We start from the raw sequence: 23811 nt of genomic DNA, 5'->3' as shown, positions 1-23811 counted from the left end.
GCTTAGCCCCATCAACATACCTAAGATACTTCCTCTATGTCGACAATGACATTTGTTTACATTGACAAAAACGGAAGGGTATTACTTGATTGAAATGATCGATTCAAAAAGCATCTTCTTGATTAATGTCTAGAGAAACCGTCGATAAGAACTGAATGTGACCGAACTGCATCGGTCAAAAACAATAACAATGACGTGTGCAAGCAGGTGCATGTTGTTAAACCAATCGAATTTCATTTTACAACTTACGGCAAGGTGTTTGTTCGCAAAATTGAAAAATAGATCTGCAAAAATCAAGATCCGCTTACGATTTTTTTTATAAACTGTCAATTGGCTTCAATAATTTACATGCCCGGCGGGCCACAAACGTGAATTTTTGTATGTGCCCGGCAGTAATTTTACTCGCCACGGGCGATCGGGCATGTGCTAATTTCAAAGACTGCAGTCCCCTCATGATAGTAAGTAAGTGTACCAAGTTTGAATGCAATAGCATTGATACTTTTGAGAAAAGTGGACCTAAACGCAAAACTTTACCGGACGCCAACGCCGACGCCGAGGTGATGACAATAGCTCATTTTTTTTTCAAAAAATAGATGAGCTAAAAAGGAATACAATCATCATGTACACAAGAAAAAAATCCACTTTCTTTTCATTCTATTTTTTTTCATAAAATATTGTACAAAACTTTACTTGAAATCCCAAGAAATTCTGCATAAAAGTGTAATTTGTCAGCAAAAACCAACTAAATAATACTTAATACTATTTAAATAAATTGTTGACCCTATTGTTTGTTGATTGTATGCAACATTTGCATAAGTTTTAAGCATGGTACACTTATAACGATAAAATATCAAACTCATGCCAGTACCAAGCATTTCTTCAAGTTAAGCCTTGTTAAAATTTAAAAAGTTAAAATTTTAGCCTAGTTCAAGGAAAACTCACAAATCCTTAAATTTTTTATTTTGGTCCTTATATAACATATATATAGTAAAAGGTATCCAACGATGATTTCACAGGTGTATTGAATAACACTACGCAACAGCATGAAAGATCAAACACTGCACACATATGTCATTGTGGTTGCCAGTAGGAAGCGTTCATCTATGATTAAAAACCATTTATTTGATGAAAATCCACCCAAGTATGTCAAAAACAGCTAAAAGTATCACAAATATGACCCCAAATTCGAAGTTTGTAATTCTTGATGTCCAATTGTCAGTTATGACAGAAGGTGACTTTTGGTCAATTTTTCACAATTAAACAATATCTTTATGTTGTTTTTTTCAGTTAAAAGAAGTCTCTTCTTTGCGAAAATTCCACTTACGGTGGAAAGTGTCGTCCCTGATTGCACTTGTGTTAAACTAAGCCCAGTAATCCCACAGCAAGGCTAATCTGATGAACAGCTTACTTGGACATAATATGTGACCACACTCATGAGTTGTCTTTTCACTCAATACTAGAGCCAGCGGTGGCCTCTGCCACATGGTCTTTGACAGCCTGGTCTAACACTGCATGTATGTCCTTACAACCCTTCACCGCCAGATCCAATACTGGGCCCAGATTGTCCTCGTGAAGTCGCGAGTTCTGTTCGAGGAACACGATTTGTTCCGACTTTGGTAGCGTGGCAACTATCAATTCAGCACCGCCTGAGGATTCTTCCAAGTAGTTTATGTCAACTATAGGTGTGTCACTAACGTAGCTTGCTGCACAGGCACACACATAGTCCTTCATTGGAATACCTGCATCAATCAGAGCAAGGGTTGCTGCGTTCACACTTGCACAGTAATTACCTCCATCTGACTGTAACACCTGCAAATAAACAAATTTGTTGTGGTATTTTTTTGCATCTGTCATAAATTCAGTGTTTTAGTCACCACTTTGGGAGTGAGGCCACATCTCTGTGTATTCCGAAAAATTGTGTTGATTTGACTCAATTTGAGGAGATACTGTAAATTGATAGTTAAAGTGATTTTAATACTATATTTACTAAGATTCAACTTTTAGAGCTAGATAGGAGATTGACTTAATATTAACACTTTAGGAAAAATAAAATTGTTTTGGAAACCTTGAATAAGGAATTTTTAGGTCCCATATATACTTTTTTCCGTTGGAAATGAGTCCCTATGTTGGCCCTGAATTTGAACAAAAACAAGCAAATTCGTTGAAATAATATCCACTGCCAAATAAATTTTGTTTATGGATGGGTGCAAATCCCTTGACAAACAAGATATGTGTTTGTCAGAAACACTATGTCCCCTTCTGCGCCACTTTGAAGCTATATATTTGACCTTTGACCTTGAAGGATGACCTTGACCTTTCACCACTCAAAATGTACAGCTCCATGAGATACACATGCATGCCAACTGTTAAAGTTTGACGCAAACAAACACACAAACAACAGACAGGGCAAAAACAATTATAAAGGTATAATTATAAAAAATAAGTACGCGTTGGGCAATTGTGTTTATGAATTGCAATTCTCAACATTGATTTCCATACACCCATGATGTTTCATGTTGAAATCTTGTATCTGAGATATAGCCTTGAAAAGATACATCATACAAAAACAACTAAAGGGCCATAAGTCTTAGTTAAAGGCTCTATAAAGGTGAAGATCCGTAATTATTTACCGATTTTAAATATTTTTTTTCATATTTTATTTATAAAGGTTATCAAAAAACAATATATATATGCTATTGGACATTACAATAAACAAGAGGGCCATGGTGGCCCTGGTCGCTAACCTGAGAAGTATTAATGATAAGTAAGGGTTGTAAAACATCTTTTTGTCAAATTCAATGGGTTTTTTTATTACTATTTTTTATTGATTTGTAAACCGTGAATTTTTGAACTCAGCCCAGATATCATTAGTACAACTATTCTGACCAAGTTTCTTGAGCATTGGACCAAAAATGTGACTTCTAGAGTGTTAACAAGGTTTTACTATAGCCATATAAGGAAAACTGCCCCGCCCCCTGGCAGCCATGTTTTTCAACAGACCAGAACCATTCAAACTCATCCAAGATATTGTTAGAAAAAATGTTCTGACCAAGTTTCATTAAGATTGAACGATAAATGTGACTTCTAGAGTGTTAACAAGGTTTTACTATACACTAAAGCCATATAAGGTAAACTGCCACGCCCCCTGGGGGCCATGTTTTTCATGCTGGAACTGGAACCATTTTCGAACTCTTCCAAGATATTATTGGGACACATGTTCTGACGAAATTTCATGAAGATTGGACTAAAAATAAGCCTTCTAAAGTGTTAACAAGGTTTTACTATAGCCATATAAGGAAAACTGCCACGCCCCCTGGCAGCCATGTTTTTCAACCAACCGGAACCATTTTCGAACTCGTCCAAGATATTATTGAGACACATGTTCTAAGCAAGTTTCATGTGGATTTGGACAATAAATTTGACCTTTAGAGTGTTAACAAGGTAAATGTTGACGATGCACAACGCACGACGGACCAATGGCATCAAAATAGCTCACCATGAGCACATTGTGCTCAGGTGAGCTAAAAATTAGCAATACAACTTGTTTTGAGCTCAAAATAAAGTGTCCTCCAAGTCAATTGTGTTTACAAACAATCAGTTTATTTACATCGCTGTTTACTCGGAAAAGAGAAAGTGAAAACGACTAAGGTCACCAAAAATATAACGATGATTTTTAACGTTTTCCGGTATCACCCACAAAGTAGGTCTCTTCTAAACGTTTGTAGTGATCTAATAAGTTACTTTCTGCTGGTTAAAAGTTGTTTAAAATAGAATTAAAATTTATTTTGTTTTCGGCTATTTTTAGCATATGTTACCGCTCTGAGGCTACACAACACGTTAGTTGCAAAAATGTAAACATTTCTTCCAATTATGAAACGGGTTTATCTTCCATAATTCTTGACAACATTGTACCTAAGCTGTTTTATTAGCAGTTTCAATGCAAGAGTAACTGAAATCCGGTAAAAATCAGACCAGTTAATATGCATAATAATTGGATTTGTCACCTTTATAGGGCCTTTAAGAAAGTGCAGGGTTATGGTTCTTGTGCATAGTATTTCATCCAATTGATTTCTACACACCCATGAAGTTTCATGTTGAAATGTAGTACATGTATCATATCTGAGATATAACAAAAAAAATTCAACAAAGGGAAACTAGAGCTTTGTCACAGACGTGACGTATACCCCCACGTGTCGCATTGACACAGACTATTTTGCATGCTGTCTTCACAAAACAAGAGAATCTAATTTATGGCGATTTTTAAGAATTATTATGTCATTATCATTTATAGCCATTTTGACCTTTGAACTCTTGAATTCTTTCACATGACACGCCGTCCAATGACTGTGATCAAAATTAATGTACAGAGTCATTTTAAAATCTCACAATAAACGGCATAGTTATGGCCCGGACAAGCTCATTTATGGCCATTTTTTACTTCTGAACTCAAAGTGTGACCTTAACCTTGAAGATATTGACGTAATTCTTTCGCGCGACACACCGACCAATGATGGTGAACAAGTTTGCCTAATGAATTTAAAATCTCACAATGAACGACATAGTTATGACCCAGACAAGCTCATTTAAAGCCATTTTTTACCTTTGAACTCAAAGTATGACATTGACCTTGGAGATATTGACGTAATTCTTTCGCGCAACACACCGTCCAATGATGGTGAAAAAATGTACCAAATGATTTTAAATTCTCACAATGAACAACATAGTTATGGCCCGGACAAGCTCATTTATAGCCATTTTTGACCTGTGAACGAAGTGTGACCTTTACCTTGGAGATATCGTTGTAATTCTTTCGCGCAACACACTGTCCAACGATGGTGAACAAATGTGCCAAATGATTTTAAAATCTTACAAAGAATGACATAGTTATGGCCCGGACAAGCTCATTTATGATCGTTGAACTCAAAGTGTGACCTTGACCTTGGAGATATTGACGTAATTCTTTCGTGCAACACACCTTCCAGTGATGGTGAACAAATTTGCCAAATGATTTTAAAATCTCACAATAAATGACAAAGTTATGGCCTGGACAAGCATTTGACCTTTGAACTCCTAATGTGACCTTGACCTTTGAGATATTGACATACTTTTTTCACACGACACACCGTCCCATGATGGTAAACAAATGAACCAAGTCATTTTAAAATCTAACGATAAATGACATAGTAATGGTCCGGACAAACTTTCAGTTTTAAACACACTAAGTGACCCCTTGACCTAGTTTTTGACCTGGCATGACCCATATTCAAACTTGACCTAGACATCATCTAGATACAATTTCTGACCAAGTTTGGTGAAGATCGGATGAAATTTCGGGACAGACCGACCGATAAAGTGACTCCTATATAGCCACCATTACCAATGGTAATCGGGGTATAATAACTCGTATTTAAGAAAGTGAAGGGTTATGGTTCTTAAGTATTGCACTTCTCCTCATTAATATCAACACACCCATTAAGTTTCATGGTATCTGAGATATAGCCCTAAGAAGTTACATAATACAAAAAAACAAGGGGCAATAACTCTCATTAAAGAAAGTGTAGAGTTTGGTTCTTGTGCATGGCACTACTCTTTATTGATATTTACATACCCATAAAGTTTCATGTTGATATCTTAAATAGTTTCTGAGATACAGCCTTAACACGTTTGCAATACAGACTGATGGACAACTCAAATTCTATTTCCCTCCTTATTTGGCGGGGGATAACAACACACTGTGTAAATGGTAAGTACTACAGTAGAAACACATAAAATATGGTTTCTTTATAAGACTGTCAATGAGTTACAGGGCTTTTCATCAGGTAATTGGGAAGAGGCCCTAGCCTTTCAAATTGGGAATTTCATGCGCGATAACTGCTCATTTTGGGAAGGCCGTGTTCGTAAAAGTTTTTGAAACAGGGTCATTTTCATTGTGCAGACATATTAAAAGACACATTGTGGTGCATTCTAAATCATATTAGAGCTCATTGCTTTCAATTTGGGAGATGCCCAATATGTCTAATTAAAAATATTTTTTTACAATTTGGGAAATTCCTCTATCAATTTTGGGAAAAAATTACCTTATTTTCAACTGGGAGGGGGCTGAATTTTATATAAGGGTGAAAAGCCCTGAGTTATACTTTTTTCAACATTCATGTAAACAAGAGGGCAAAGATGGCCCTCTGTTGCTCACATGTTCAAGGCGTAAAAAGGGTCTTCCTGGAAACTTTATGAATGGTCAATAATCTTGAAGAATCTTTGCAAAGTCTATAAAATTCTGTAAGACACAAGAGCTGTGTTTGTGAAACACAATGCCCCCTACTTTGCTTTGAAGTCCCACAGCAGCTTTTTTAGAGAAAACGAGGCCCATGATAATTTAGCAAACTATCAATGGACTGGAACGAGCATCACACTTTATCTGTAAGTCATGTAGGTAGACTCACACCAAATAAAGGTCACAGTGACCTTGACCTTTTACTTAGTGACCTTAAACCATGTTTGATTGTAGATCTCAATGAGATGCATGCACATGTGAAGTTAAAAGAACATAGACCAAAGTGTTTTCATTTTATGAGCAATGTTAAAGTTTTGGGACAGACACACACATACAATGACAGACAGACAGGCCAAAAACAATATCAATCTGGGGGCATTAACACACTGCTCACACTCTGGCAGCTGTTTGTTAGCAAATCAAAATGTTCATTATAAATGTACTCAAGGGCAATTAAAGGAACATTCATGTTACATTATTTTTAAAATGGATCAGTTCCTTAACTTATGTTCCAGAACTAAGTCTAAAAGCATTTTCACACATTTACCTCAACAAAAATGTCTATTTGTGATCGGGGGTGAAGATTTGTTAGAATGGCTGCGTTAAACGTCTGTTGAAGGTGCATGGTCATTTCCTTTGATTTTCTGTCACCCCTGGGCCTTCTTTTTCTCTCTCCTGTACTGAACGTTGCCATGCTGTACTGGCAGTTGACTAGAACTCTGTCATGTAAGATTTTTGAACGGCTTCCACGTATCTGCAAACATAGAATTTAGTTCTTTGTTGTCCTAATCATTATTACCAGTGTTTTAATGTATTGCAATTCTTTCCATAACTATGATATTGCACCAGAAGATATGCTAATAAGAATACTATTATGTACTGGTGGCTGTGGGGCCTCATTCTAGGCAACTAGGCTTCATGCATGTGCAAAAAGTGTGGCTCCATTTTAGCCTGTGCAGTAATGCTTTTCAGGGACACTACTTTCCGCTGTAACTAGATTTAAGATAAAAAGATACTTCCTTTAAACAAAAAAAGCAGAAAGTGTCGTCACTGCATGATTAGGCTGTGCAGACTACACAGGCTAATCTTCGATGACACTAGTTGCAAAAAATCAACTCTAAGCTTTATAACCCAAAGGGATGCTGTGAGTTGCAATGCGCTGTCTATTGTCCAAAGGTGCAAAGTTTTATCACCACTGCAAAGGCTAAGGAACACTCATCAACATTTATCTGTCTAAAGCACAAACTCATGTAAATGGTACCATTAAAGCAAGAAATAAATGCTTTTTATTTTCTTTGTTATTCATTTGTACCCTCTATCCATCATATTGGAAAATTGATGAAATGTTGCCGACTTAAAGTTGTGCTATTGGTTAGGTCACAGTACACCAATCTTTTGGCATCATGATATTTATGTAGCCTAAGTCAATAACGATGTCTAACAGATGTAGAATATTTACACTGTTCCAAATTTCAACATTAGAATGTCAACAAGAATAGTCAAAACATGATCCTGTTTTTTAGGTAGCATACATAGGATAACGTCCGTAAGCTGCCATACAGGTAAGTTTAATGTGTCTTTGAAGTTTATTCATAGCTTTTTTTAATTGGTAACAAACGACGTCTGTTAAGTGATGTGCACGGAATTCCTGCGCAGAACTGCGGTTGTGTTTATGAAGGGGTGCATTTGTAGTATGTTTATATGGACTAGGATGACACATTAATTAAGACCAGTTTTTGCAGAACTCGGCTCTGGTGAAAGAAGGACAGTCAGGTAACATAGTCTCTATATTCCAGTGGCTGGGTCTCTATCTCAGATCAATTGGTGTTAAGAAAGCAAATATTCAGGTTAGAGCTACAGATAAGGTGCGTATTTGCGTAAATATCCAATGTAAAATTGTCGATTACTCATAGAAAAATATAACTCTGCGTACCGAAATCCAATTGAAATTGTTGATTACGCATAAAGTAATTTTTCTCTGCGTAACGAGTAAATCTGTCCCGGAAATACCCGGGTCTTAAATACCCGGATTCTTTCCGCTTCGTCCAAGCGCTTTCAGTATAACCTCCAGCACAATAATGTACGGAAGAAAGCGTCTATGTAACTACGTGTTATTGTTGTGAAAATGTCGAAACTGCGAGGCCGTAAAAAGGAAAATATTGTATCCCAGGCACAAACAAACTCAATTTTAAGTTATTTAACCGCGAGCAACACAAAATCAGAAGTGGAAAATATAGTGAAACTAATTCTTGACGTTATTTTGTCGGCGGCAAGCGCTAACGGTGCTAACATTGTAAGAAAACTGGTTGAAAACATTGTCAAACTTTTTTTTATCAAGACTTAAATATGGATACATCTACATAATTACACAAGATCTCTGAAACTAATCAACTAAAAGTGGAACTTCAACCAGCTCATTCAGGTGATAATTTAAGACAATAAAAATACTTAATTTTTATACAAAAATACCCAATTGTCAACTAAAGTAGTGGGTACCGACTTTTTTGTACCCAATTGAAAATGAAAATACCCTATTGAACTCAAAAGTAGTGGGTATTTACCCAATTACTCAGAAAAGTTATCTGGAGCTCTGATTCAGGTTCTTGCAAACAGGCTCTCCTAGGCCAGGGCTATAGATAACTTTTGGGATATATTGGGTAATTCACCCCCTGTTTTTGACAACAATTGGGTTTTTGTAAATTCAATAGTTTTAGCAAAAATTTTCACCCCCTACTTTTGAGCTTAATTGGGTCTTTCACCCTGGTTTTTTAACTCAAGTGGGTAATTTAGGAAATGACATATATAATACAAGAGCACCGCCTTGCGGGTGCAGACTGCTCATCTATTTTTCTTTTTAAAGATGTAGGGACCTATCTTAATTTTAATCACAAAGGAGGGAGGGGTGGAGTGGAGAGGGGTATATAGTGTGGTCATTTATAACATTATCTTCCAAAAATACAAAAAAAAATGCAAAAAAAAAAAAAAAAAATTGGGGGGGGGGGGAGGGATTCTTTGGTGGGATGGTTGGACAGTATTTCAAAAATAAAATAATAAATATTTGTGTTTTTTAACCATGTTTGAAAAAAAAACAAGAGATGTGTTTGTCAGAAACACAATGCCTCTATTGTGCTGCTTTGAAAAAAAAAATGTTTTTTTTTTTACCTTTGACCTTGAAGGATGACCCTGACCTTGAACTTCGATCACTCAAAATGTGCAGCTTTATGAGAACGCCGCTTTGAAATATTATTTTTTTAAACTCTGACCTTGAAGGATGACCTTTGACATTGAAGGATGACCTTGACCTTCCACCACTCAAAATGTGCAGCTTCATGATAATGCCGCTTTGAAATATATTTTTTTAAATGACCTTTGACCTTGAAGAATGACTTTGACCTTGAAGAATGACCTTGACCTTCCACCACTCTAAATGTGCAGCTTCATGAGAACGCCGCTTTGATTGATTTTTTTTTTACCTTTGACCTTGAAGGATGACCTTGACCTTGAACTTCCACCACTCAAAATGTGCAGCTTCATGAGAACGCCGCTTTGAATTTTTAAATGTTTTTACCTTGAAGGATGACCTTGACCTTGAACTTCCACCACTTTAAATGTGCAGCTTCATGATAACTCCGCTTTGAATTGTTTATATTTTGTTTGACCTTTGACCTTGAAGGATGACCTTGACCTTGAACTTCAACCACTCAATATGTGCAGCTTCATGATAACGCCGCTTTGTTGTTTTTTTTAACCTTTGACCTTGAAGGATGACCTTGACCTTGAAGAATGACATTGACCTTGAACTTCCACAACTCAAATTGTGCAGCTTCATGATAACGCCGCTTTGAATTTTTATAAGTGTTTTTTTACCTTTGACCTTGAAGGATGACCTTTGACATTGAAGGATGACCTAGAACTTCCACCACTCAAAATGTGAAGCGCCATGAGAACGCCGCTTTGAAATTTATTAATTTTTTTGACCTTGCAGGATGACCTTGACCTTGAACTTCCACCACTCAAAATGTGCAGCTTCATGAGATACACATGCATGCCAAATATCAAGTTGCTATCTTCAATATTGGAAAAGTTATGGCCAATGTTAAAGTTTTCGGACGGACAGACACCATAAATTTGACATTTGACCTTGAAGGATGACCTTGACCTTTCACCACTCAAAATGTGCAGTTCCATGAGATACACATGCAAACCAAATATCAAGTTGCTATCTTCAAAAGTGAAAAAGTTATGGCCAATGTTAAAGTTTTTTTTGGACGGACAGACTGACTGACTGACATACTGACGGACAGTTCAACTGCTATATGCCTACCTATCAATGGCATACAAAAAATAATTTTGGGGTGAATGTGGGGGGGGGGGGGGGGGGGGGGGGGGGGGGTACAGTGTGAGTGTGTGGTGGTCATTTATTAGATGATCTTTAATTTTAAAACAAGAGCACCGCCTTGCGGGTGCAGACCGCTCATCTATTTTCTATTTAAAGGTGAAGGGACTCTCATTTTCAATCACAAAGGAGGGAGGGGTGGAGTGAAGAGGGGTGTATAGTGTGGGGTTGTGGACATTTATTACATTATCTTCCAAAAAAGCGGAAAAAAAGAAAAAAAAAATCGGGGGCGGGGGGGGGGGGGGGGGGGAGGGCAATGGGGGGGTGGGGGGGATTTTTTGGGTGCGATGGTTGGACGGTATTTCAAACATAACCGTTTTTAAAAAAAAATTGGGGGGGGGGGGGTGGGGTATAGTGTGAGGGTGTTGTGGTAATTTGTGAGATGATCTTAAAAAAAAAAAAAAAAAATAAAAATAAAAAAAAAATTGGGGGGTGGGGTGGGGGGGGGGGTGGGGGGGTGGAATGGGGGGGGTGGGGTGGGGGGGTGGGGGTGGGGTGGGGTGGTGGGGTGGGGGTATAGTGTGAGGGTGTGGTGGTCATTTGTGAGATGATCTTAAAAAAAAAAAAAAAAAAAAATAGGGGGGGTAGGGGGGAGGTGGGGGGAGGGGGGAGGGGGGGGAGGGCACGGGGGTCGGTTTGGGTGGAGTTTATTGTGGCATGTCAGGTAAGAGTAGTTTCGTCAAAGTATCAATCAAATCTAATCATAAATAAAGAAGTTATGGCAATTTTAGCAAAATTTAATAATTTGACCTTGAGAGTCAAGGTCATTCAAAGGTCAAGGTAAAATTCAACTTGCCAGGTACAGTAACCTCATGATAGCATGAAAGTATTTGAAGTTTGAAAGCAATAGCCTTGATACTTAAGAAGTAAAGTGGATTGAAACACAAAATTTAACCATATATTAAAAGTTACTAAGTCAAAAAAGGGCCATAATTCCGTAACAATGACAACCAGAGTTATGCAACTTGTCCTTTTACTGTACCCTTATGATAGTTTTTGAGTGTTCCAAGTATGAAAGCAATATCTATGATACTTTAGGGGTAAGTGGACCAAAACATAAATCTTAACCAAATTTTCAATTTTCTAAGTATAAAGGGCCCATAATTCCGTCCAAATGCCAGTCAGAGTTACATAAATTTGCCTGCACGGTCCCCTTATGATAGTTAATAAGTGTTGCAAGTATGAAAGCAATAGCTTTGATACTGTAGGAATAAAGTGGACTTAACACAAAACTTAATCAAATTTTCAATTTTCTAAGTATAAAAAGGGCACATAATTCTGTCAAAATGCCAGTCAGAGTTACATTACTTTGCCTGCACAGTCCCCTTATGAAAGTTAGTAAGTGTTGCAAGTATGAAAGCAATAGCTTTGATGCTTAAGGAATAAAATGGACCTAAACACAAAACTTAACCAAAATTTTCAATTTTCTAAGTATAAAAAGGGCACATAATTCTGTCAAAATGCATGCCAGAGTTATCAAACTTTGCCTGCCCAGTCCCCTCATGATAGTAAGTAAGTGTAACAAGTTTGAATGCAATAGCATTGATACTCACTGAGAAAAGTGGACCTAAACGCAAAACTTAACCAAAATTTTCAATTTTCTAAGTATAAAAAGGGCACATAATTCTGTAAAATGCACGCCAGAGTTATCTAACTTTGCCTGCCCAGTCCCCTCATGATAGTAAGTAAGTGTACCAAGTTTGAATGCAATAGCATTGATACTTTCTGAGAAAAGTGGACCTAAACGCAAAACTTAACCGGACGCCAACGCCAAGGTGATGACAATAGCTCATAATTTTTTTTCAAAAAATAGATGAGCTAAAAATGGGGGGGGGATTGAGGGGGGATTAGGGGGGGGTGTGGGGGATGGTTTTGGTGGAGTCAATTGTGGTATGTCAGGTAATAAGAGCTGTTTTGTCAAAGTATCAATCGAATCTAATCATAAATAAAGAAGTTATGGCAATTTTAGCAAAATTAAATACTTTGACCTTGAGAGTAAAGGTCATTTAAAGGTCAAGGTAAAATTCAACTTGCCAGGTACAGTAACCTCATGAAAGCATGAAAGTATTTGAAGTTTGAAAGTAATAGCCTTTATACTTTAGAAGTAAAGTGATAAACACAAAATTTAACCATATATTCAAAGTTACTAAGTCAAAAAAGGGCCATAATTCCGTAAAAATGACAACCAGAGTTATGCAACTTGTCCTTTTACTGTACCCTTATGATAGTTTGCGAGTGTTCCAAGTATGAAAGCAATATCTATGATACTTTAGGGGTAAAGTGGACCAAAACACAAAACTTAACAAAATTGTAAATTTTCTAAGTATAAAGGGCCCATAATTCCGTCCAAATGCCAGTCAGAGTTACATTACTTTGCCTGCACAGTCCCCTTATGATAGTTAGTAAGTGTTGCAAGTATGAAAGCAATAGCTTTGATACTTAAGGAATAAAATGGACCTAAACACAAAACTTAACCAAAATTTTCAATTTTCTAAGTATAAAAAAGGGCACATAATTCTGTCAAAAAGCACGCCAGAGTTATCTTACTTTGCCTGCCCAGTCCCCTCATGATAGTAAGTAAGTGTATCAAGTTTGAATGCAATAGCATTGATACTTTCTGAGAAAAGTGGACCTAAACGCAAAACTTAACCGGACTCCGACGCCGCACAGACGCCGACGCCAAGGTGATGACAATAGCTCATAATTTTTTTTCAAAAAATAGATGAGCTAAAAATCTACTAAGGTTATTATATTATTTATACAAATGGAATTCAAAAAGGTACCTGTGCATAACAACAAACATTTACTGAATTTCTGATCAAAGTTCATTCATTTTGCGTTGAATAAGACTGAGTTCGTGAAAATCGCTGCACAATTAATGAAGTAATGGCTGTTTAAAGCGATGCACCCCGTTTTCGGGTCATTTTGAGTTGAATACACTGTACCTTGAAATGAAAGTAGAAATAAAACGTGTCTTCAAATAATTATAATAATACCCCAAAGATTGATAACCGCTGGAAAGCCTGCCCTATTTTCTTCATAGGACGGCATATTAACTATCCGATACATTTTTGTACCGAAAATAACAAGTCTAAAAAATACGCCTAGTGTTCCTAAGAATTGCGTTTCGTGACCCAAGGCTTTTTACGGGAATTACATTATTAAATTTGAATTTGCGTATTATACGCTTTATTTTTAATTTAATTACGTTTTTTGATATTGTAATTGCTTAATAACGCAAATACGCTTGTTATCTATAGCCCTACTCCTAGGCAATAGTTTATAAAACTGGCACCAGTAAGGTAAAACTTCATAGAATTAAATTTTCTTTGAAAATATAAAGAGCACATATTCTGCTTCCAAAAATAGATGAAATAAGAGTTTTGAACCAAAAAATTTACAAGGTTATTTTTCCTTTAAATTTGCATTACTCTAAATCCACTGTATACATCCAGCGCAACCAAATTTGCATTACATATAATTATTATTTTTGTCATCTTCATTATAAATATAAAAGTAAACAATAAATCTGTACTGAATACCGTTAGGGCAATCATGGTTACACATTAAAATCCAGAGGGCGGCAATGCTATAGTGCAATAGCACGATGGCGACAAGGCAATGGCGACAATGCGATAATACGATGACGACAATACGATAACGCGATAGTAAGATGGCTACCATGCACTAATACAATGACGACAGTGCGACAATATGATGATGACAGTGCTATGGTACGATGACGACAATGCGATAGTACAATAATACGCTGATGACAGAGCAGCAATACTATTGCAACAGTGCGATAGTATGATGGCGAAAATGCGAAACTGCGATGGCGACAATGCGATAATACTATTAAGACAGTGCGACAATACGATAGTATGATGGCGACAATGCGAGAATACGATGACGACAGTACAATAACGCAATAGTACGATGGCGACAATGCGATGGCGACAGTACGATATAACTATCGCATTGTAGCCATCGTACTATCACACTGTTGCTATCGTATTGTCTAGTCCAACTTGTTGACGCTCTCAAAAAAAAAATATTAAGCTACTTTTTACATTGGTAATGTTTGGAGCATCCGGGCTAGCATTTAAAATGTGTTGTAATGTTTTCCTTCTTTGTCTATATTGTTGCGCAAGGATTTTGTGCGCAACATTCAAGCCCCGATATCAGACACTTAATGTCAACTGATTGCAATAATATTTACATACTTGTGTAGATAATTCATTTCTCGATAATGTTCTGTAAAAATTATGTAATGGCACTTTGAATTTTTACGCTTGAGCATTTCAAATCCAATCACTATTCAAATTTTCAATATCTCTCGATTCACTCGCTGTGTAGATATAAATTGATAACACGGCCTCGATGTTAGACTGGTTTAAGTGTGGAAGAATTAAGGGTGTAAAATACAGTTGGCGTTCGTCTGTTGTGAGCGCAGAGCGTTACATAGTAAAGCGATTTTAGCTATTATACTTTTCTGGATTAATTGAGCATTGTTTTGTTTTTCTAAAATGACAATTAACAAGATGTGTTTGTGAAACACAATATCCCCCTATATGACGTTTGACCCTAAAGGATGACCTTGACCTTGACCCTTCACCACTCAAAATATGCAGCTCCATGAGATACACATGCATTTCAAATATAAAATTGCTAGCTTCAATATTGCAGAAGTGACATTACATGAGCAATTTTGACCCATATATTTATCCTTGAAGGATGACCTTGACCTTGATCTTTCACCCTTCAAAATGTGCAGCTCCATGAGATACACATGCATGCCAAATATCAAGTTGCTATCTTCAATATTGCAAAAGTATTCATAAAATAAGCGATTTGGGCCACATATATTTGACCTCTGACCTTGAAGGATGACCTTGACCTTTCACCACTCAAAATGTGCAGCTCCATGAGATACACATGCATGCCAAATATCAAGTTGCTATCATCAATATTGCAAAAGTACTCATAAAATGAGCGATTTTGTCCACATAATTTTGACCTCTGACCTTAAAGGATGACCTTGACCTTTCAGCACTCAAAATGTGCAGCTCCATGAGATACACATGCATGCCAAATATCAAGTTGCTATCTTAAATATTGAAATACTGCAAAAGTGTACATTAAATGAGCGATTTTGACCCATATATTTGACCTTTGACCTTGAAGGATGACCTTGACCTTGACCTTTCACCACTCAAAATGTGAAGCTCCATGAGATACATATGCATGCCAAATATAAAGTTGCTATCTTCAATATTGCAAAAGTTATTGCAAATGTTAAAGTTGGTGCAAACCAACCAACCAACAGACCAACCAACAGACCAACCAACAGACCAACCAACAGACCAACAGACAGGGCAAAAACAATATGTCCCCCACTACTATAGTGGGGGACATAAAATGTGCAAGTTCTGAAATAAATAACATCTTTTATTTCTATACGGTACATAAATAATAGTGATACAGATCGTACTTTTTTTCTCAATGGAAACATTCGTTCAATTGAACGTCATCAATAGATGACGTCCAATATATCACTCATTCCATTATTGTTTTCATGTTAAACATTTGAGCGGCGCTCTTGAAAAACAGGGCATAATGCATGTGACGCATTTGAATAGTGTACATGAACGCAGAGGTTCTTTGAATCGACTAAAGTAGTACTGTTAAAGCTGATATGTTACTGTTTTTATTTCTAACCAACATTTTTTTAATTACACAGAATAAGCTTTCTAAATTCCAGTTTAAATAGGTACCGTAGGTTTCCACGTATAGCGCGCTCCCGTGTATAGCGCGCAGGCTGTTTTTTTAATGCAAAAATGGAGAAAAAATATTTAAAGACAATAAAACCAACAAATCGGACCGAAAATGGCCGCCATTTTTCTATTGCACAATCCAATAATCCGGGACATTGGAAAGCTTAATTAAGCATTCAAAATAGGAAGCGTCATTATGATTAGGAGCATGGGTTGCATAGCACTATACTTTTTTTACAATTTTGTAATGTTCTAGCAAAAGATTAACAGTCCACGTGCATTTCGTGAAAACGTGAGAAAATAAGAATTAGTGTTCATCGTGTGATTTTTCCTCGGGGAAAGCATGGGCATTACCGGTTAATTTGAATGTGGCATGGGAGACAGGGATACAATTGTTGAGGTACACCACTGTTCAATGTTCAATATTTACACACCCAAAATGCAATTGCATATCTTCACGTTCTCATGCATATCTTCACGATCTAAAGTGTCAATTAGTTTCTCAAATATCAATAAGCGTCTTAACAAGTCGTGGCACATATTACTCAATAACATCTGCCAATTACGAAGTGCAAAATGACCCCCTTTCACACCTAACGTTACCCGCAAAAAAGACCTCGTTCGCACCTACCCTTGCCTGCTCTCCGGAATGTCGACAACAATCCCCATCGGAATTCATCAATAAAGAAGTGTAAAAACACAAACAAAGAAATATCCGCAAGTTTATTCAAACAAATTTATTTTTGACCAAAACTTCTACCGCATTCATATCTACCAGTAGCGACTTCTTGTTGTTTCGACAATGGCCCCTCAGTCTGTACGATTATAGGGTGGTAGTTTTCTGGAAAAAAACATGGCGGCCATTTTGATTATTAACGATTACCGGTATACAACATATTTTTTACCAATTTAGCAGTCAGGATAGCGTTGTATCAATGTATAGCACGCACCAGCTTTTTAATTTGAATTTTGGAGGTAAAACACTGCGCGCTATACGTGGAAACCTACGGTATTTATTTTTCATATAAATATTTGTCAAAGACCAAACGCAGAGATCATTCTTACAACTTTTATTAAATAATGCAATTGTTATGCAGCTGTGATGTGAACTTATATGTTTTCTAACAGAAGTATGTGCTTCCGGGTAGAGACACTGAGAAGAAATTCAAACAGACTCTGAAAACGCCGGCACAATGTTAGGAACTGATCCTAATATAAGTTCATCAACAGCCTCCGAATTGACATCAACATCGGAATCTTCATCAAGATCACCATCTTCCCATGATGCACTATCTGACGATGAATGGCATTATATTGAAGAAGACGAAGCAGACATTACGATTCCGTACGGCGATCCAAGCGTTCCTAAAGGTATCACGTGTGTAACATGTATTGTAAGATTTATTAATCAGGAAAAATACTAGACGATGAATAAACTTAAAACAATACGTAATCATATTTCATGGTTTGATTGTTAAAAGCAAATGGATTAGATTTTATTCACTTAATAACAATATAAATAGCTTTGTAGAGTATCTGCTATTTATATTTGTTTTAACAGCTAAGGAATGACCAATCTGTACTTAATATGGCGTTATAACAGATGTGTGTGTGGTCAAGTTAACGCAAATGTAATTTGCCTGCAAACAACGTTATTTCCAGGGTATACCATCTGCTGGGATAATGTCGGGAAGCAGATTAAAGCTCAACATCAGACGAGAAATCACGGTAACCAGTACAAAAACTGGGCACTGGCGTTTATGGTAAAAAACAGAATTCAAACTACCCATTTTGATGATGAAATGACCATCTGTTCGTCGGACATTCCTGTAGAAAAGTTCTGCGTCACAAAAGACGACGCAAGTACTGTAAGGGAGCACATGATCATAATGGTGCAACGCATTGTTACGGCGTACATGCCTTTGTTCCAGCCATTGGAAGACAATGTCATTGAAAGTACGAAGCACACGTTCCATGCAGAGAGCTGCGAAAAGAGTGAACTAGTATGAATTCTAATTTATGTTCTCGATTTGTCGAAGAAGTTCACAGCCACTATAATATCACGTATTCATTATGTAGACGTTTTATTAATTCATATTCTCATTATGTATTTACAACCATTATTCTATATATTTTGTCTTCAACAGTTTAACATTGGAGTATTAGATGAAAATCCATCAAGTATTGCCGGCGTGATCAAAATACTTGAAGGCCTGCAGAAGTACGTGCCGCTAAAGGTGGATGGTGATCTGTTCAGTATTATCACTTGGGGTGATGGCTTATCTTTTGAGCGGCACGTAGATGCTCAGAATGCTCGAGCCAACGGCGCAAAACCTCTAGGCATTTCAATCTTTCTTTTACATCGGTGTTGAATTTCAAGAAAATTCCTTTCATTTTAATTTATTTACAAACTGTTTTATAGACCTCGTATTTACATTGCGTCAGAAGGTAAAGCCAGTAGAGCCGCAATCATCAACGTCGCTACCTCTGGATTTTTATGTGTAACCATGATGGCCCTAACAGCATTCCGTAAATCTGCTATATCTTTCTTCCCAAGCAGAACAAAAAAGTGTAGAATTTTCTTTTTTATTTCAACTTCAAAACTGATTGTTTTTTTTTTGTAAGTTTGGCTAGACATAGTTCTGGCTACCATAACTATAAATGTCGCTTTTTATGATTTTTGACAGGCGCGACTTTATAGTTATGGACCAACCCCATTAGGAAAGTCAGTCAGAAATTCCTGAAAATTTGACAGTTAACAAATAACGGTCCAAAACAGCTTTTAAATGCAGTTATTGGCAAAAATCAACCACTTGATGGAAAGATTGACATTTTTCACATTTAACTGATATATTCTTTCACAAAATACTATATTAAACATTTAAAATTTATCTATTCTGCTCTTACATATCGAGAAAAACAGCGATGTGACAGACTTTCTTAAAATGCGTATCTCCCGAGATTTCATGGTCATATGATGTTATTTCTCTTTTAGTAACATACCATGTGCTCAAGTGTTTTCAAATTCAGAATGACATTTTAGATTATTCTGGCTTGTTTTGTAAACAAATTGTAGTGTAAATACAAACAGTAACTCAAGGTAAATAGTATTTAAAACTACCTGATTCACACTGAAATCAGTCTTATAATCCACCAGAAGTAAGTTGTTAATCTCAAATAATAGATTTCAGAAAACAAAAGTAATGTTTACAATTTCAGCAAAAAATGTCAAGGTCGATCCAAACGTACCCAAATGAAAACGCGTCACATGATAAAGTGACAATGGCGTCAAAATTGTGAAATTCAGACCGATGAGAGTTGTTTTCATCTATTATAAGATGCATTTGAAACATTTGAACCTTAAAATATTCGGGTGGCAGACGTTTCTCCCCCAAGACGTTTCCTCCCCAGACATTTCCTCCCCAGACGTTTCACCTCCAAAATGGGGGTGAAACGTCTGCATAATATGTAAATGTATATTAGCAGTAGTTATTTGTAATAAAGTGAAAATAAAGTATTAGTATATTAATTGAGTGCATTTTATGTGTAAAAAAATGATGTTAGTTGAGTCCTGACTAATTAAAATATTAATTAATGATTTTATATGGTTGTTTAGGGAAGCCTCTAACAAATTTAACAATTAAATAGATCTAATTATACTTGATTTTATAAGTGCCTTAAATTGTTCTTGCATTAATTAAGCTCATTGAAACATTGAGTAAAATCAAAGCTTTGATGTTCTTTGATGGTCATTTTAAATGGATTAGTATGTTACAAATTAAAATAATTATAACTATTGTATTAATCAATTGAGTAAAAGCACACCTTTGATGTTCTTTGATGGTCATTGTAAGTGGAATAGTATGTTACAAATTAAACAATTATAACTATTGTATTAGTCAATTGAGTAAACGAACACCTTGTTTCTATGACATTTAAATTATAATTTATTACAGCCAGTATTGAATTGTAGTTCTCAAAAATAATTTTTATAAATAACTATCAGTGTGTCATAGATCTTTACTAATACCATTTACCTTCCAATTTAAAAATTAATTCAATTTGTAGCCAAAAAAATGTGACAGCATTTTCATCGTTTGGCTAATATTAAAAAACAACCACACCTACCATTATACAAGATATTAGGCACTTAGGGTGCAATAAACAAGCATTGATTAGATTAGCAAATGTAGTACACAAGATAACAGCTAGATTATGGGTGCAATATACAGGCCCTTTAATCAGCATTGATGAGATTAGGTGACAGGGGGATAAGATGAGATTAGCACATTATTATGCAAAAAAAAACGTTTTTAAATAGTTTATCACTGGATTAAATATTATTAATGAATAGATTGATTTGACTTAATTGATAGTTTTATATATGGAACAGAACAGAAAGTTTATTCATATAACTTGAACATTTACAGTTCATCGTTACATATACAAAACTGACAATATATAAGCACATGCATAGTAATGCGAAAGTGGCCAAACTAGTACATAAAAAGGTTTTAAAACTGCACTAAGGCCATCAAATTACTCAACTTAAAACACCATTAGACACTTGTTACCAGATTTAAAATGTTGGTGTTCATGATATTGTGGAGTGTGATACTGAACTGCTTAGATTTGGTGTTTATAGAACTGATATATTTTATATTTATGCATTTAAAACACTTTTTTTAATGTGTATAATTATTAACTTTTCCTTTAATTCCACAAATTCATTAAATAAAAAAAGTTTTTTGTTGCTTTTTAATATAATTAATATTATTGAGTAAAATTATAAAAATATCAATAAGTTTACATTTGCTTATTATACCAATAATGAAATAATGCACAAGGAAAGTGCAATTCTGTTTTAATTAGTCTGAACTAGTTATTAGTAAAAATTAAAATATCAGTGACATCCAATCATTTTATTATATTCATACATATAAATGCATGAAAAAAAAAATGTTGACAATTATATAGTTTATTTATTTATCATATTTAACTGCTACAAGGAAAACAGTTTTGAAATTAATAGCCAATTTTCAAGAAGGGTAACAAAACTGAGCCATGTAACTACAGACCAGTTAGTCTCACATCAGTAGTCTGCAAGATCCTTGAAAAAATAGTTAGAAAACATATCATGTATCATTTAAGTGTGAATAATTTATTATCAAATGATCAATACGGCTTTAGACCACATAGATCCTGTGCGTTACAGTTGCTACATGTTATGGAGGACTGGACAAAGTTCATCGAAGGAAGCGAAAGCTGGGACAGCATTTACTTAGACCTTGCGAAAGCTTTTGATAAAGTTGCGCATAGAAGACTCATAAGGAAGGTATCTGCGTATGGCATTAAGGGAAATGTTCTGGCCTGGATTGAGAACTTTCTGAGTCAGAGAAGACAGTGTGTGTCAATAAAGGGAAGTACATCTAGCTGGATAAGTGTAGAGAGTGGAGTTCCTCAGGGAAGTGTGCTTGGTCCAGTACTTTTTATAATATATGTTAACGATATCACCAACTCTGTGAGCTGTATTTCTAAAATATTTGCTGACGACACCAAGTTATATGCACCTGTGACGGACTCAGGCAGGCTGCAGGAGGATCTTGACTCTCTCAGCGAATGGGCACAAAAATGGGAACTTGCCTTCAACGTTGACAAATGCAAAGTTATACATTACGGAAACAATAACCCGAATCAACAGTATACTATGAATAATAAGCCTCTGCAGGCTGCAACTGAGGAATGTGATCTGGGAGTGCTCTTCGAAAGAGATCTAAAATTTAGTAAGCATATATCTACAAAGATAAATAAAGCAAACAGTATCCTAGCCTTAATAAAGAGATCTTTTGAGTTCATGGACAAATACTTATTTTTGAAATTATATACTGCCTTGGTGCGTCCGCATGTTGAGTTTGCAAATGTTATATGGTACCCATATTTAAAAAAGGACATTATTAGCATAGAAAAAGTTCAAAAAAGAGCCACAAAACTTGTACCGAATTTGAGGAATTCATCCTATGAGGAACGACTTAAAGAACTTAAATTACCATCACTTGCTCATCGCAGAATTCGTGGGGATGCCATTCAAACATTTAAAATAGTCAAAAATATAGATGATTGCGTTTTTGAGAACTTTTTCAATTATAAATCATCAACTAGAGGGCATAACCTAAAGCTTGAGAAACCAAAGTCCAGAACATCTTTTTGTCAAAATCAATTTTCCAGAAGAGTGATTAACATGTGGAATGACTTGCCTCAATGTGTAGTTGATGCCAAGAATGTATTAGAATTCAAGAGCAGGATTGATCTACATTGGAATGGGGACATAGTGTATAAGTTTTAGTGATCACAACTGTTGTTTGTCAATAAGGACATTCATTCTTTACCATACTTAAGGAACTATTTTTTACTGAATAAGGGCTATTTTTATTAGTTGTGAGAACACATACGGATACAGTACCATAAGACGTCGATAAGAAGAGGGGTTTAAAAAGGACTTGAGTCCTTACCACAGAGCCCAAAATCATCCTACAGGTATCCTACAGGTATAAATGTGATTTAACCATTTAATCAATTCACCAATTGACCCGATTTAATTGGATTAATTGGATTAAAAACAACAAACAACTACAGTTCCTCAACACTAATGATTTACATGCATTCCATTCACAGTTAAACCAAAAAAAAAAATCAAACAAGCTGCTTCATAAATAAAGTTAATTGAAAACTTCATAAACAAAATAATCATTTTGATAATAAATCAAGAATAAACTTCAACCAAACAATCATACATTTATTGGGGGGGAAACGTCTGCACTTAAACCAAAGTGGGGGGGAAACGTCTGGGGAGGAAATGTCTTGGGGGGGAAACGTCTAGGGGAGGAAATGTCTTGGGGGTGAAACGTCCGGAAACCAAATATTCCCCGATGCAGTAATTTATATTCATTCACCAATATACGTAGAAATGTATCCAAGAAAATGAGCTTTCTTTGATTTATAGCGTGACATAAATATGTGTAAGGCTCTGGTTGACTTTCGATATGGGGTTGGCTTCAGCGTTCAGGTATGTCAATACTATGTAAACTGTACGCTGAAGTTTCTTTAGCTAGGCTAGACAAAGTGTGCTGTTCTTACCTCATGTGGACCATAGACAGCCGCTAGTACTTTGGTGTTGCCTTGTTCGATGTATGCTGATCCATCGGCCTGGTTAAATACACCAAGTTTACATCGAATTCGTCTGAGTTCCGACGGTTTTCTGCCATCAATTCTAAAACCTTGTTCAGAAAGTAACTCTAAGCCTGCCATGCCTTGTTATTTATTTTTAAAGGAAAACACCCGAGCATATCCGTATATTTTCGGAGTTGTGT

General features: G+C 36.0%; 1 protein-coding gene across 1 annotated transcript; it reads right to left on the bottom strand.

Annotated features, from left to right (window-relative positions):
• Window positions 1–943: 943 nt before the first annotated feature.
• LOC127844272 (exosome complex component RRP41-like) lies at window positions 944–23811 on the bottom strand. The gene is made up of 3 exons (XM_052374357.1): window positions 23579–23811; window positions 6819–7025; window positions 944–1809 (listed from the first exon to the last, which is right to left on the bottom strand). The coding sequence occupies exons 1-3, from the start codon at window positions 23747–23749 to the stop codon at window positions 1447–1449; spliced, it is 741 nt and encodes a 246-aa protein (XP_052230317.1). The 5' UTR covers window positions 23750–23811; the 3' UTR covers window positions 944–1446.

The sequence above is a fragment of the Dreissena polymorpha genome, chromosome 9 (genome assembly GCF_020536995.1).
Source record: "Dreissena polymorpha isolate Duluth1 chromosome 9, UMN_Dpol_1.0, whole genome shotgun sequence".
Classification (NCBI taxonomy): domain Eukaryota; kingdom Metazoa; phylum Mollusca; class Bivalvia; order Myida; family Dreissenidae; genus Dreissena; species Dreissena polymorpha.
Note: the sequence above shows the minus strand (reverse complement) of the source record. Positions and strands in the feature narration are given on the sequence as shown.

Coding starts and splice junctions, on each gene's coding strand:
- LOC127844272 (XM_052374357.1), bottom strand. CDS start 23,749: ATGGCAGGCTTAGAGTTACTTTCTGAACAAGGTTTTAGAATTGATGGC. Junction 7,026..23,578: donor CTGTCTATGGTCCACATGAG/GTAAGAACAGCA, acceptor CTATGTTTGCAG/ATACGTGGAAGCCGTTCAAA. Junction 1,810..6,818: donor AAATAGACATTTTTGTTGAG/GTAAATGTGTGA, acceptor GTTTATTTGCAG/GTGTTACAGTCAGATGGAGG.